The 16,739-nt window shown below is 41.9% G+C and overlaps 1 protein-coding gene across 19 annotated transcripts in view; it reads right to left on the bottom strand.

Annotated features, from left to right (window-relative positions):
- The window catches only part of adgrl2a (adhesion G protein-coupled receptor L2a), a 92,218-nt gene that overhangs the window by 48,319 nt on the left and 27,160 nt on the right, over positions 1-16,739 (bottom strand). For all 19 annotated transcript variants that reach the window (XM_079350945.1, XM_079350947.1, XM_079350951.1 and 16 more), the window contains exon 3: positions 4,739-4,952. In XM_079350945.1, the coding sequence (XP_079207071.1) occupies positions 4,739-4,952 (214 nt within the window). The remainder of the gene's footprint in view (positions 1-4,738; positions 4,953-16,739) is intronic.

The following is a 16,739-nucleotide window of genomic DNA, read 5'->3' as shown; positions in this document are numbered from 1 at the left end:
GGTGACTCCAGGTCTCTTTGCAATCTGACGAAGCTTGGCTGGATATGTCGAGAGAGATGTGTGGAAAAGAAATGCAAAGTGCAGGTGAGCAAAGCTGACAGAGATTTATCCGGTATAATTGCTGTGATTGCTGCCGAAGGAGCAGCCATGAAAAACTGACGTGGACGGGATGAACGCTGACTCCAACACATCATTTTCACGTCACTTCTATATTGTGACATGAAAGAATGTTTCTGTCGACCGCTCTACATTTCCTTTAACTTTATATTTTTGGCGGTGCACATGTCGCCTTTGAAACACGCAGAATGCACTGCTGATGACAACATGTTCATAATAACATGTAAACTATGTGCTGTGACACTTCATAATATAATACAATATTTTACATTAAATGAAGCATTCAATATGATATTGACACACATGTTCACTTCCTATAAAAAATAAAAAAAAACCCTGTATGGTCATTGGTCATAGTTGATTTTGAACACTAACGATGGCGTCCATATTTGTTTTGTCTTCCGTCTAATCTCATCAGAATTAAACATCCACACAGGACAGCTGATATTACATTCTGTCATATTACTTAACACCATTGTCATACTGTAGTATTTACAAGTTGTTAATAAGCCCACCAAAATCCATTCGTCCTCATCTTCACAAGAATGCCTTTTTTCTTTTTGAAAACTGACATTTGTATTAAAGACGTTCCTTTTTTTCAAATCCAATCCGATTCCAGTAAATTATAATGGAAAGTTTGAACGTTTCCAAAATTCACCGACTTAAATTCCCATGGAAAGTTTCCGGAAATGTTTGTGACCTATAGTCACAGAGAGGAGTGTCATGGCTCATGAACTTGTGCACACCCATCTGACATGCCCGAGCTGAATCTGGATCTTTATGAAATCTTAATCTGCTGTTCTTTAAATGAACACTGGCCCTGTATGTAGAGAGAGAGAGCGAGAGAGAGAGAGCGAGAGAGAGAGAGAGCGAGAGAGAAAAGAGAGAACAAGGCAGTGTGCTGTCAGGCGGCAAGAATGGAGCCCCTCAGAGAGCCTTGCAAGCAGTACTGTCACTGATATAAATAGTGTAAGCAGCATCGTTTAGTCTCCAGATGTCCCTCACACTCATGGACAAGAACTTAAAAACCACAGATGATTAAATGCTAATATCAACAGGTCATTTCAACATAACAGGCACGCTGTACTCTATTTTAATATAAAGTGGGAAAAAAATGCTAAATAGCCACGATCAGCCTTTTGATAATGATCGATTATACCTAACTATGTGTAACTCTCCTGTAATCTCACATCCTCTGTTGGAGATCGGCTTTGATCAATCTGGTCATTGACAAACTCCATGGAAACGCCATGATCCACCGGCACAGCAAGACCCAACCATGTCATGTTACAGCAATCGATGACCTTGTTATCGAATACTTACAATGAAGCTCATTAGTCATAGATAAATCAATAGATGTGTGCCGTTTATTCAGACTGTGTTTCTTATTATGGCTTTATGACAATGATTAGTAACGATGTGTCGTTGTCATCTTTACTGCTCCTCAAGCGACTGTGATAAGGACTGGCGGTCAGATTTAAATCAATAAGCACCAGATGGTTGTTGTGTGTACAGCGAAATCTAGTTGGTATTATCCGCGTGGTTGCGGCCGTTATCATTATCATCGACGCAGATGAGGAAATGTAATTATTAAATACTCGAATCCTGGAAAGAAGGACATGAAAAATCACAACGCTGAATGTTATTATCAATGAATTAATTATTTCAAACTGTACTGCCGTGCAGTTTCACATCTGTCGGGGAGGTGTCCACGTGAAAAATTCGTGTACGGATTATCACCCACTTGAGTCGACTAATTGCTTGCAGCTGAATGTTCTAATTGAGCCACACAGTCCTGAGGCTATTTTCATAAAATCATTGTGCTCATGAATTTAATATGCCAGCCAGATATAAAAACAACTTGTGGTGCCAACAGGATCTATCAAACGCAGCGAAGCCTCAATCCAATTCTCCACACTTCGGGACCACATCAATTTTACACGTTCAAATGTGAACGCACATTTCCTCCAATGCCACCCCCCCACCTCCCGCCCCCTCACACACACACACACACTTAAATTAGAAAAACCATGGTTGATTGTGGCAACAAATACTGTTGCTGTTCAACCCTTCGCCGATGGACTCCGTACAGTAGAAAGCAGGATTTTCTTTCATACAGTGCGTGTGCAGTGGGTGGGTTTAGCCACACATATGGAACGCTTCAGCAGGAGCTCCAGAGCACGGAGCCGGAGTCTCAACTTGCGGAGAAGTGAAGGCCCTCGGACATCATAGCCATGAAACAAACACTGCATTCCAAACAAGCAAAACAAAATCACCACTATTTCTCAATGGAGGGTAATTTGTTTTGGCAGCAGCGGCTTTATTTCATTATGTTCGCTTCTTATTTTTAGTCTTCCCCAGTAAATAAAGGGACAAAAGGAAACAAATCACTAATTAGTCCCATATGCACTCATGGGCGTTTGTCAAGCTGCCCTTGAATCTATTTTTTGACTGTTTTAAGCTTCTGCACGGATTTGACAAAGACTGCCTTTATGACTCGCACAGAGATCGAACTGTGCATCTTGAAATCGATGGCTAATTTTCAAATCACTAACAACATCCAGTAATTGTGCTCGCTCTCACACTTCCTATGGTGATGTACTGTATTTAATACGAATGTGCACACTGTATACAAAAGATCAATGTATGGCGCTTCAGGTAAATATTTGCCAGTCGAATCCTTTTTTTTTTTTTTTTTGCTCTTCTTGCTGTATCAGATCTTAACTCTATTAAGATTACTTTTTGTGTGATTTTTGAATCTCACTGAGAGGGACCTTTTGTACCTGAGATATTTCTTAAATCGCACATATTTTTCTCTCTGCTCTCAGCACAATGGCTCGGCAGTGACATTGAAATGCTAAAAACACTTTTAAAAAAACCCATCTGAGCTGTGCAGCCTCTGGCACTCTCAAGATATGCATATGACAAATGAACCAGCGTTTGAAACCAGACTGTTTTAGGGTTTGTTCTCAGGTGGCTCCTGCTGGGTCAGTATTTGTGCTTCAGTGGGCGTTTCTTTTTTCTTTTTCTTTTTTTTTTCGCCCGAGCATGGCTGAGGGCAGCATAATACACTGGGCCACAAGCAGGGAGCATAGATGCTGCAGCCTTTGAACACAGACAATATGAGTCAGCTATCTGACTTCATCAAATAGAGCTTGACAATAAACCCCTGAATACAAGAGCGCCACTGTTTTGTTTCTTTTTTTTTTTTTTTTGGTTTTTATTTCCCAGGGCGGCTTGCAAGAGTTGCTGACACTCTCAAACCATCCAATATCTCTCTCTGTGGCACTCATATGTCATTCCATCTCGTGCACTTTGGCTCACATGGCATCCCTATGTGACAACTGGTCTCCTGGATAAGGTCTCATGCATACGGTGTTACCAGCGGAACCCTACTGAGTCGCGCGTGTGTGCACAGGCCCGTGCTCCTCAGTGGGTTTGTTTTCCACACTAAATCATTGTCCTCGTACGTGAGTGATAGCTGCAGACACAGTGGCTTTAAATGTAGGACATCTCTGCGGGGTCAGTAAGCTAGGAGGCAATCCTATATTTGTACAACAGGATTTACCAGAGGGGGCATATCGAGTAGTGTATCAAAGTTCAGGCTAAGCAAAAGCAACGACAGAAAAAAATAAATAAATCAAAAATAAACTCAAAACATTTTGCAACTAAAACTTGTTAAGTGCAGAACTTTTATCAACTTAATCTTCTTCATGGATCTGCTACAATTTAATGGGCACTGTTAAAAATATGACACTATATTTTAATTTATTTATAATGATTTTGTTTTTTGTATTGTAGTCATTTTTGAACACACACACACACACACACACACACACACACACACAGTACAGAACAAACGAAGCTAAGGGTGACTGATGTTTCTTTAAGCTAGAGGCCATTTACAAGCAGGTTTATTCAACAGATTGAATGACAATATGCAGAATAGTTACCTTACCTGCACTTTTTTCTTTCCTGTCAAATACGTTGAACAAACTAAAAAAAGTTCTTTTTATGAGAATGTTACTTAAAAAAACAAACACACAACAAAAAACTTTTTTCACATTCACATTCTCAAATGTGAATTTAGATTTTTTTATTCCTGCACTCTCTGACTCCTCAGAAAGCAATAACTTGTTTTCTTGTTTATTAGGCTCGCTTCGCCTCCCATGTTGTGATTGAAGTCTGTAATTCTCTTTCGATCCGGTTCAGCTACCTAAGCATCTTACTAGCATTAATGTCTCGAACAGTATCGATGCGGACAAGCTACTGTCGCATTTTGCTTTCTTTTTTGTGACTCCACAATTGCTCAAGAGTTTTGCTATTTTCGAAGGAGTCAATCAATCCAGCTGCAGCGTAGTTACTGTCGATGGCGAGGGGGAGAGTGAGATCTTTTTTTTTTCCTTTTTTTTTATACGCAGGAAAAATGGATGCCAACAGGGGCAAGCAGAACAATGAAATGGTTGACACTGACTGCAGTCCAAAGTTGTTTGCTCTGAGCAAGAAAAGGAGCTGTAACAGTGAACCCTGTCAATTATTTTCTTTAAGCCGTGTAACTTTGGCAGAGTCTTCATTTTAGAATCAATCTTTTCGTGCAGCACTGAGACCTCTGCCGTCTTACCTTTGTGACATGATCTTGTAGGCATCTGGAAGGTAGCAGTTGACGTTCTCCATCTGGAAAGGGTCGGCATCGCAGATCTTGTCATCCGTTCGGCCATAGTTGGCACTTTCGATCATAATGACATCACTTCCTGGACACCGCAGATCGATGGGGTAGCCCTCGCAAGACAGCTCTCTCCGTACTAAGCCAAATGGTAGGGCCGCTCGGCTGAACCCTGGGGGAGAAGACAGAGGGGGAAAAAGAGCTCTTTCAGTGCAAATCGAAGGGAGATGTGTAGTCGGGCTGACACAGAGGAAGACGGTAAGAAGACATGATATCACAGCTGTGTGTGTTGAGAGAACATGCAGCAGATTTCTTTGGATTGCATTGTCACTCCCTTTTTATTCAGCTGGACGTGTCCAGCTGTTGTGTTGATGGTTACACGTTGGATTGGAGCACTTTCATGACATGCAATGGTGTATTGAGTGAACATTTCAGATTTGAATTGCACCAGTGAGCTAATGGTGCCAGTATGTCATCCGCATGCCTAAATGATCCTGAAAAAAAAAAAAAAAATCAATATGCGTCATTGAAATCTAGTTTGTCGGCTAAAGCGTCTGGATTGTGACTCATGTAGATGTTAAATCTCAAGAGAAACTATAATTCCATTAAGAAGTTAATTTGGAAGTAAAAAAATGCTGTCACCACAAAGGGCTTTTTTTTCTCTTTCTTCTTCTTCTTTCATTTCAGTACGGGAACACGCTGTCATCCAAAAGCCCATCACCAAAGGCTTGTGGTTTTACAAAGTACATTTTTCTATCCAAAATGAAAAAGTACAGCAAGCATCTGTACAGCATGAGTGTAATTTAATCCACTTTGCAGTTCTGACAATCGAAGAGAGGCCTATTGTAAGGCTGGGGGGGGGAAAAATGGTTGTGTATGTGTGCTTGTAATCGTGTGTGTGTGTGTGTGTGTGTGTGTGTGTGTGTGTGTGTGTGTGTGTGTGTGAGGGAGGGTGAGGAGGTAGGAAAAACAGAAAAGAAATCAATATTGTGGCTTTGTGCTCTGCAAATGTGAGCCATGCCAACAGCAGCAAACTACATACGTAAACTATAGCGATCCAAAATACGGGATATTTTTGGTCGGAGCAGCTTTTAACGTCTGTGACACGTCAAGTACCAGAGGGGAGTTGCACAGAGCTTAAAGAGATTGCCAGCTGCCCCTCTGTGAACTCCACCAAACGCAGCACTGAACAACAGCAGCGCTTCCTTTCGTCTGGTTTTGACTTTTGTCACCTCTCTTGAATAACTCGTGTTGTTACCTGCAACTTGGTTGACGGTTGTGTTGTTAGTGTTTCCAAAGCCTGTTTCCCTAATGAGGTTTGGTTCACAGCAACAGGAGCAAAACAAAAAGGAATGTCATCATTACCTCTTATGCGCTCATTTATTAGGCACCTCGGCATGTCCAGTACATGTATGAGAAGTTGTAAGGCATTTTTTTCTATTTTCCATGAGTCGTGCTGTGCTGTGAAATGTTCTTTGTGTGGTGCAGCACGTTTAATTAAACCACTAACTTCAGCTCTGCTAGATTGACCTGAAAATGCCAAGTCCATTTTACCCTATTGGAAGTTTCATCAATTAACTACCAATACAATTATCCTTCTCTGATTAAATGCTATGCAACAGCGGCAGCAGATTAGCATTCTGTACTGTGCCTCTTGCCGGATTTACTAATGTGGTATTTCACAAAGGAAGATAAATGTCAGTTTGTATTGCTTGATCCTCCGTTTGTGCACCAATCAGGTGAAAGCATGACTTATAGGCTTCTCAGTGAGGAGCTGAAGGTAAACAAAGGATGTATCTGTGTGGGAGAGGGCGGCTAGCCTATCTAACCTCGATAAAACTTTATTTGTTTGGAAGCATACGATCATCGGGGAGGCATCTTTTTCTCCCTACTTTCTCTTCTTGACGTCAAACTTTCTCATGTGACCAATAGGCATGAAAACAAGAAAATGATCGGTTTCTGCCGTATTTCTGTATTTTTTTGTTTGTTTGCCCATTTGTCTCTCTGGAGTCAAAAAGAAACATTTAAGGTGATAAAAAATTTATCAGATCTGTTGGGTTGAGAGAGAGAAAAAAAAAGCCAGAGTAGGGAGAGAAAAATAAATAAAAATAAAACGGCGTGTTAGGAGGAGAACTTGACATCCAATCTGGAGTTTGTGTCAGTGCACTCCAGCATAGCTCAATCAATGCTATGTGTAGCTTCTATAAGAACCTATGTAGAGCACCAATCAATGCCACATTACACTTTTTATACTCTATTCAAAGCTTTGAGAACAGCAGATGTATAATGCAGACACATCTTCGCTTTCTTTCAGCCGTCAGTCAAATCAAACAAGAAAATGTGAGCTTTCATATTTTTTAAAAAATGGATTTGAAAGTGTTTTTAAACTCCCAAAAAAATAGAACATTCCTGCAATTAAGAGTGTTTATAATCCAGAATATTCAATCTTCAAATGTTTGAAATACAACTACCAGGCAGTATACTTCTACCTATTAAACTGACTGAATCCTGCTCTCCATTATAGAGGTCACATAGATTCAAATGGATCGATTGTGCAGCATTTGCATATTGCAGAATGGGATACGTTAACCCCGCAATCACCTACTTTGTGGCAAGGACTGAACTGTTTTTTTTTTTGTTTTTTTAGCCATGTACAAAACCTCTGAGCTTTATCCCTGGATCCCTCAGCCAAGCCCGCTGATGCGCTGTGTCCAAGGAACACTTAAATCACTCTGCAGAGCTTTTAAAATCTCAGCTTCTGTTTTTTTTTTGTTTTTTTTTTCTTATTTAGTCTCTCGGCTTAAGTAGAAAAACAGAGACTAGAGAGCAATGAGGAGATAAATGTGTGCTTGAGAAACACTCTTAAGACTCCGACTGAAAAACATGAGCAACCTTTCAACCATGCTGATGATGACGGGCCCTGTAATAACGGAACACTTTTGTGTTCAAATCTCGGGGAAAAAAAAAAAAAATCAAACAAAATTGCCGTCCTTTTAAACGCCAGCTGGGTGTGCTCGCAGTGGACCGAAAGCATGGCAGTAAACAACCTTCCAAAAGCCTCTCTCCATTGATTAGGCCTGAGGCTGAACTACTTACTGGCCCTGGTGTCAGATGGTATTTTTAGTGCACGGGGAGATGAGTGACACGGACCAATCAATGCGAGGGACATCCAATAGTCCAACAATCAAACTTCAATCCAATAGATAAACGTCCTTCTCGCAAGCAACCGAGCAATGCTCTGTTGCATATTCTGATACTGTTCATATCTTCAACACTTTAGGCTTCACTGACTTTTTTTTTTTTTTTTAAATTCTGTTTGGAATTAAACTTTCCGCTAGAAGTACACATTTCAAACTGCAGTGATGTGCTGCAATATCCGCATACATACAGAAAAATTCATCAGTCAAAACAAGCTGGGAAAAACAATCTTCTGTACTCTCACTCTCTGTAATACTGACACATCAGAATCTGCTCCATGTTCTTTCATATTGAATAATAGAGGGCTTATGTGATTACTTCAAATAAATCCTTTTCCCCCTTTTTCATAGAGATAATAAGAAGACAACAGAACAACATCCATCCAGCTCTGGCATGGTAACGCATCGTAATTACAAACCGAATAAGATGACGGCAATAAATCTGACATAAACACCGTCTAATGCTTACTGTCTCAATCAATTCTTTATTCAAATGAGCAATAAAAGTAATCAAAACTTGCTTATGAGGGCATTAGCATAACATTTCAGGGAATGCGTTTTATGAAAAAGATGATCTTTCCATATGGTGACAGTGATCAATAACAAAGAAATCAATGCTTACTGGATGTTTGTGCGCTGCCGCCGTTCCTCGCACTCGAAACTGATGCATCCCTTCAATCACGTAAACAGCAAAGCTCCGTTTATTGGAGCAGCTGGGATCACTTTCTGCTATATTGTGTTTGAAGGGGCTTTTATTTATTTATTTATTTTTAATTTAACTTATGAGTTTCCAACAAATGGGGATCAAATTTGCTGAGCCAACCCAAAAAAAAGGTGCCACACACGGCGCACGCCTCCTTTTTTTTTTGCACGTCGGCACAACAAAAGCAGAACCGCGTGACTGCGGCCGAGGGGAGTTTTTGAAGTTGTGTTCCCTTTTAGGTTTTCGTCGCACAGGTACACACACTGCTCACACTCAAAGGGGAAACTCAGCACCCTCCTCTTGGCGGGTAGCACACACTTCAGACACCTCCTCAGAATATGAGATGTTATTTTCCTCCGCTTTGATGTTCCTAACACTCTGCAAAAGTGCATCCACACACCTATACGTGCAAAGGGTTGGAGAGACAGATGCCAATCAATTAACACACTCGTCGGGAGTTTCACACGCTCTATGATAATTCAACTCAAGGAAGAAGAAGAAGAAGAAGAAAAAAAAAAAAGAAAAAGGATCAAATAGGATGTTGAACGCTCCGTCCTGGTGACCATGGCAACATGTTGCAGCAGAGACATGGCTGGTCAGATCTCTATCATAGCCTTGCTGAGAGTCTCTCTGATCAGGCATTCTGGTCACTCACCCTACTGCCATCGCTGCAGGAGAATCATTTCAAATCCTCATCATCAGACATACAGCATGCATCGAACTGGGCCGTGATGGGTGCGGTTTTGGGTGCGGTTTACGTCCAGTTTTACGGTCACCCTTAGAAAGGAATTACAATAGTTGTATATTTTACAGTCTCCAAGTTCAAACTGAAAAGCTGTGTCGCTTCATCTTTTTTTTTTTTTTTTACACCCATTAGTACACCCTGTCACATGCTTGTAAAAGGTTCTGATTGGCGCGTAGGACCTGAATTTCCATGGGTTATAGCACTTTATTGCACCGATGAGGAAGCTCTATTTCAATCTTCCCGTGCTGGCGTCCAACCATGTGTAACCTTTGCCATTACATTAGGGCCCAGATACAATCTGTGGCTGAAGAGCTGTGAGAAACTCCCATATGTAAAGGAGGGCCTATTATGCACTGTCTCTTTGGTGCTGTAATGTTTTAATTTTTTTTTTTTTTTTTTTTTTCCCACAGATGAGCCAAATCAATTGGAAAGTGACCATCTGCTAGGATATGAGTGTCAGTGAAGCAGTGTTAATGAACAAAATGCCTTCCTATTTCACACAAACGAGGAGTCATTAGGATCTTTATCAGCCATGCGGGGACCTTCCACCATGTAGTCCCATGAAACTAGACATTATGGTGATGAGCCCTAACGGGGGCTTACTGTACATACTATGTACAGAAAGAATATAACGAGTGCACACAGCTTAAGTAACCTTCTGTTCTTTTAGACAACAAACTTGTGTCACTTTAATTAAATAAAAGGATTCCACCATTGCCTCCTGCATATAATGAAGCATACACGGACAAGAGGTGCTATTCTGCTTTTGCTCAGGCCTATCTTGCTCCCAGTAAATGGTTTTCATATTAAAATGACCCTTTGTAAGTTGAGCAGCACATGCATCCAGAGTTAGTCCAGGGCCACAGCAGAGGCTGATCAAAAGACCTATTCAGACACTCATCATTGTGGCCAGTGCACAAAAGAGGTCTCCAGATTATTTTGATGTGAAACCAGATAATTTTTCTGTCGAGAGCCAATGAGAGGTGTGACGGGGGGGGGGACGGGACGCTCCCGATGCTCGTCGTCCAACGTTAACACATCCCTTTGATTTTTCTCGCTCTCCTGATGAGCAGCGCACAGCTGCTTTGTGAATGAGCCAGCGTCACCGCGCGTCCTTCCATTATTCGCCACTCCTGAGTCGACAAGGTCGCTTGCTGGGGGGATTCGGGGTGAAAGAAAAGTATGGCCTATAGCAATAGCTCGGAGCCACAGGAAACGCAGCATGAGTCCGTCGAGGTTCTGCCACCTCCAGCCCTGCAGCCTCCTCTCTGTGATACAAGCAAAGGAAGTCTGCGAGGGGGGGGGGAAGAAACCTTTAAGTCAAGACTCTCCCCACAGTGCTGATTCTATAATCCAGAGATATCCTTTACAAGAGCATGCATTCTTAAGAAGTCAGGTCCACGCAGGGGAGGAGGAGAAAGAAAATATTGCAAATATCCTGCAAACAGCAGGGTTCAAGCTGGACCGCTGACTTTTTGTAGCCATGGTGAAAAAGAAACTCACTATTGGTTTGACGGATGCTAACATGCTTTTGAATTTCTTTTTTGAATTTCTACTTTTGCTTGAGCCTGAGTGTCTTTTTTTTTTTTCTTGTTCTTCGTGTGTTGAAAGCTGATGTCATATTTTGGGCTTGGCTAACAGCAAATGACAGTCACTTATGTCGAGGTTTAGCCTGCTCTGTAATTCCGCCCATAACATCTGTAGATTATTAAACTCTGTGACAACTGATGTTGAGACGACGACTTACGAGGCGCAGAAACGCACAGACGAGACTCCCTAGCTCACGTTTCTATCGGAGCGCAAAGTCATTCTGCGAAGAGACATGACATTGATTTTTTTTCGGTTACTTTCCTCCATCCATTAGCTCGGTGCATACTGCAAGTTTTAAAAATAGTACGCTCGTCTTAAAAACTTTGTTACAAAATGAAAGTAGTTACAAAAATAGTTTAAAAATAGTTGAAGTAGTGAAAAATGAAATACCTCAACAAAATTAGATCCAATAACACGTTAGGTAGAGTCGAAGTATGTCTCAGACTCGTCAATTTTAGGTCTTTGAAACTGACTTGCACAGAGAAAAATGAGTCAGGAGAGAGAGAGAGAGAGAGAGAGCGAGAGAGAGAGAGAGAGAGCAGCTGAGGGAAAAGAAGAAGAAGAGCAGCAGCAGCAGCAGGGGAACGAGCATTCCAACCTCATTTGTATTCTCCACCATCCAATTCACTCCAGTTCATTTACATCTCCGCCACTTCCATAGCAACAGCAGGGGGGCTATCAGGAGCATCTTTGATATAGGTACATGACTCTGTAAAAGATCTTGTCATTTCTCTCTGAATAGAAGCCATGGGTAAAAAAAGGCTGCCATTTTCCTCCCTCTTTTTGGTGTTAAGGTGGGCTTCTTTAGCAGAAATTTACCCTGTCAGAGTTTTTTTTTTTTATACATCTGCACTCTGCCTTTTTCCCCTCGACTCGCAGAGACAGGAAATTCCATCATTACACAGAATAGAAATATGATCCCCCAGCTTTTTACTCAATGATTTTACTGTTTTCGGACCAAAAAGAAAAGAAAAAAAGGGACTCAAGTAAAAGTCAGTTTTACATAACTAGAAAAAAACCAAAAAAAAGGCATCAAGTGTTTCAGCCAGACGAAATGAGCGGCACCAGCAGGAAAACACAGCCTCATCAAATTCCATGTACTTGTATGTAAATCAACCTTAAGGCCTAATTAAGCTCTGTGGGGCTCATCAAGGTCATAAATCCTCTTTTTTTCATAATGCATTATTGACTTCACATCATCTGCACATGTCGGCTGACTGCACTCGCACAAGCACACAATGTCATCTCACTGTCTAACATCGGATAGCCCTGGGGCCAGGCGGTGTGTGTGTGTGTGTGTGTGTGAGAGAGAGAGAGAGAGAGAGAGAGAGAGAGAGAAAAAAGAGAAGAGTGCTTTTTTAGGTCACACAAAAATGCAAGGACATCTTCTGGTAATGGAATGACTGCTATGACCATCAAACAGTAAATTTCTTTTCCCCTCACGGTCCTTAACAAATGGTCACCGGTAGATCTGAGCATTAAATTACAGCACATCGTCACATGATCAAGGGTAGGTCGAGGCTTTTTGCTTATTTCATCAAGATAGTGGTAAAGTGTCAAATTGGTTTTTTAAATAAAAAATAAATAAAAAAAGATATATTTGTGAAGTTTACAACCTTCAAACCAGACCAAATAAAGAAACAACACCGACTGTGTGACTATTATGTCAGCTTCAACATCAACACTCTCTCCACTCGAAACAGGTTTGGTTGATCCTGCGAGTACTTCTGAAAGAAAACTTCTAAAGGGCAGTGGCTACAAACAATGTGCAGAGAAGTAGTTTGATACTAAAAACCAGCGTCTGCATCGACCTCCAATACCTCCCGTGGTGTCAAGTGACGAGTACGGCAATCAATACAATCAACCAACATTTTTTTAAGCCCCCGAAAAACAACTGGTTTCTGGTCAATTTGGCGATAGACAGACAATGACAGTAACAGTACGCTGCTATCTGAACAAAATCAAGTTTGTAGAACTTTTTACCACTTCTTAGTAACAGCAACACTTTGGATCTCATGATGCCTTATCAGTAACCATTTTTCAGACAGTTTCAAATATTGATTTAATGGATGAAGAAGCGACCTTAGAGCTCTTCCTCTGGTCTGCATCATGCCCACAGTTCCCATAACAGATACATTGGGTAGCCCAGACTTCCTTCTCTGCTCCAATGAAGCATTTGATGCTCCTCCATTCAATAAGGAAGTGTTTCCCAATGGGTCACCAGTGGCAGTACAAACAAATGAGAAAGGTCCTTCTGCTTGGTTTTGCATTCCCAGAGTGCACTTTGTCAAGCAGAGACTGGGCTCTCATGTGTATGCATTTGTGCCACATTATTCAGCCGGTGCTTCAACTGACCCCACCTGGCATTTAAATTCCCCCGACCAACCGGGTAGTCATGCCCCGATGACACGACGACTGCTCCAGATGAATTCTTTAGGCAGCTCTTATTCAGACTGCAGACCTGCTGCCTTCTGAGTTTGGTACATTGTTATGTGACACAATGCTGTTTTACTAGATACACACACAAGGCTCCCGGGCTTTTGTCTCCTGACTGGGCTCACTCAAGGTTATTCTGTAACACTTAAGAGACTTCATCCCACAAATCCAACCCAAAGGAAACAACTGGTTGTTGTTTTTTTTATGAACTTTTTCTCTCTTTTTTTTTTTTTTGTCAAAGAACTATTATCTTTAGATTTCCTGCAGCTCAAGGATCCGCTCTAATAACACTTGAGGAGGAGAGCTTGCCAAACTCAAATGTAATTCTTGGATTCTACTCATCGAGAATCTATTGGCTGCTTGTCGTCATAATCCACAGTGAATAATATCATGATGACCTTCCATCTCATATGTTTTTTTTTTCCCCTTCAGTGAGCTGATTGTTAAAACGTTCAAACGACGTTTAACCTCGATATATTTTGTCGGAGTTGGCTGAGTCTACTCCAAAGACTATGTCCACTTCCCAACATTCACACTCCTCCATCTGTTTCCAGAACGTCACAGCAGGGGCACTTTGAAGTCCTTCAGCATTTATGAGATGTCTCTCATGCCTAACATCCTTCTCGATTGCTTGTTGGCTGTTGCAAAAACGATGTGACTACTTGTGCTGGGGGCGACTGTTCAAGGCAATGATCCCGAAACTCCAAACTACAAGAGGTGCTCAAAAATAATAAACTTATTGATTCCAACCGTTTCCACAGCAAAGGGACGTCTTTGACGACTGTTTTTCCATCCCATCATTCACTTGGGGGGGGGGGGGCTTAAGAGCAATGGCCAGAGCCGTTGACACTTAGAGGCACTCAGGGGTCATTAGGACTCAAAAGGTCACCCAGTCAAGATCTGCCAAGGCACAAATGGCCTGGCCTTACATGCAACCAACATTTCATTACTACTTCACTCTATGACCAACCAGATTGGAGCATTAAGCTTTGGGGCAGCTTTATTTTTTTTATTTTTTTGTCTCGCAGCATTTTCTAAAAGTCTGCTTTGCTTTTGCGGGCGTCACTATAAAGAAAAGGCTATCAGGAGTTTCAACAAAAGGGAAAATACTGACTACAGTGGTGAAACTCTAGGTTAACAAGCTTCATAAATAGACACTCAGACTTCTTTCAAAAGGCTTCTGCTTCTAAATCCTTTTTATTTATGGGCGTAGTTTCACCACCCCTCGTTTACAGGAGCCTCTTTAGGATTTATGGCTGCTCTAAATCAGGCCTGAAAGCAAGAGGACAAAGAGGATTCCACTAAGGGCAAGCAGGAATATCTCGCATCTGACTCTCGAGAGTGAACCGAAAAACTGTGTGAAATCATAGTTCTTTGGCTCTATTATGTCGTCTTTCCAGCATCTGTCATTACATGTTCTGCAATCAGTTTCCATCCAACCCGTAACCACACTTTCCTGTGCTTCGGTGAGCAAGCCTTTAAACAGCACGCTCACAATGAAAACGTGATTACATACCTCTTGAACACCTGCAGATTGTTGTTGTTTACATTTGCGATTTCAGCGTATGTGGCATGGAAGGCTCGCAGGCATGACTCGATGCTTTCATAAATAGCAGGTCTCATACGATCACTTCGATGCATTCATCTCTCCCCGTTGCTCAAATCAGAAGGTGGAGTAATTTGCTCCCACTGACACGTTGCAATTCTGCGTGTGAAAGAAAAACTGCGCGGCATATTGACTGCACATTAACAGGCCATTCCTTACAGATTCACAGAGAGAAAGCTAAGACACATATAAAGGTAGAAGGAACTGTTGTAGTGCTGCTCCCTGTGTGACCTGAACTGCTGCTGTTTAATCACCTTAAAAAAAACCTCAGTATTACAGTGGCAAACAGGAAACCCCAGCTTCGTTTGCCCTCTGACTGGCTGAGCTGGTTCATTTGTCTGGCGCACACGCTGCTTCCTGTTTGAAATACCATCCAGGCTGCATAATCAAAAGCATTCTCCTCATCTGCCTCTTCTCGGCACACTTCATCAGCAGTCCTCGCGGAAGGTCTGTCCGCGGTCCTTGATGTCCACGAGCAACACAAATTATAGAAGAACAAAAGAGCCTGTGCTATGTCTGTTATCACATGATCAGCGTGGGGGATTTTCTGATTATAAGTGCATTTCGAAGTTACCTATACGTCAACCTTTGACATCCTCACCTGCAGCCAGCGTCACCCTTTTTATTCTACCAGAACAAATATGGCACAAAAAGAGCAGGACGAAAGAGAACTTCAAAACTGATTGCATGTCTCTAACAAATTGAAGCCCGCTTATACAGAGATGCCCACATACTGCTTGTCACATCTGCCATGGCCAGATCACAGACAACCATCAGAAGCATAAAACAACAACAAAAAAATGCTCCATGAATAATCAGTCTTTGGTTCTAGACCACTGCTCTGAATTGATAAGTCATGTTTGTTTTCTTCTCGTCTCTATCGGGATTCAGAAGAGAGACTGGGTGGGTTATCAGAACATGCTTTTTTGTGGATTGTTTTGGGGCCCACATGTTTCTACCTGGGCAAGAACAAAGTGAGACAAAGCATGACGGTAAAATCCAAAGATAGACAAGGGACATGAGGGTAGATGACTAATCTAAGGTGCCTGAGATCCCACCCAGCAAGGGGCCACGTGGGACACATGTGAATGCCCATTATCCACAGAGATCAGCACCGACAATGATGGGAGATGGTAGGGGTTTTTTTTTTTTTTTTCCACAGTAAGTCGGAGACTCTGTCACGCTGAACCACTCTCCTAGACAAGTCTGAAACCCAATTAAGGAGCATGTTAGAGGTTGAGCACCATGCAGAGAAACACAGTCCTGTTGTTTTGTGTGAAAGGTCCGCCAGTCCCATGACTTGATTATACAAACAGCCGCATCCTTGCGAGAGAAAAAAAAAAACTCTTCGCATTTGGTTTATAATAAGAAACGTACAGCTCAGGAAAGCTTGAAATAAACGAAGTCGAGAGGACAAATGGCCTCACGGAAGAACATGTACGGTGGCCCCCGCTACGAGGAACCCACAGTGGAGAGTAATTGGAGTTGAAACAAGGCGTCACGTCTCCTGTCGAAAACGGCCGTTTTGGTGTCACGCATGAGATCTCAGTGTGAGTTATGGAGAACGACAGCTAACAACAAACTAATGAGGCTTCCCAAGGTTACATGTGCATAAATATCCATTAAGAAGAATGCTGATTCAGCAGCACACACTCACACACACCCAACACTGACCAATGGAA

The sequence above is a fragment of the Symphodus melops genome (genome assembly GCF_947650265.1).
Source record: "Symphodus melops genome assembly, chromosome: 8".
Lineage (NCBI taxonomy): Eukaryota > Metazoa > Chordata > Actinopteri > Labriformes > Labridae > Symphodus > Symphodus melops.
Note: the sequence above shows the minus strand (reverse complement) of the source record. Positions and strands in the feature narration are given on the sequence as shown.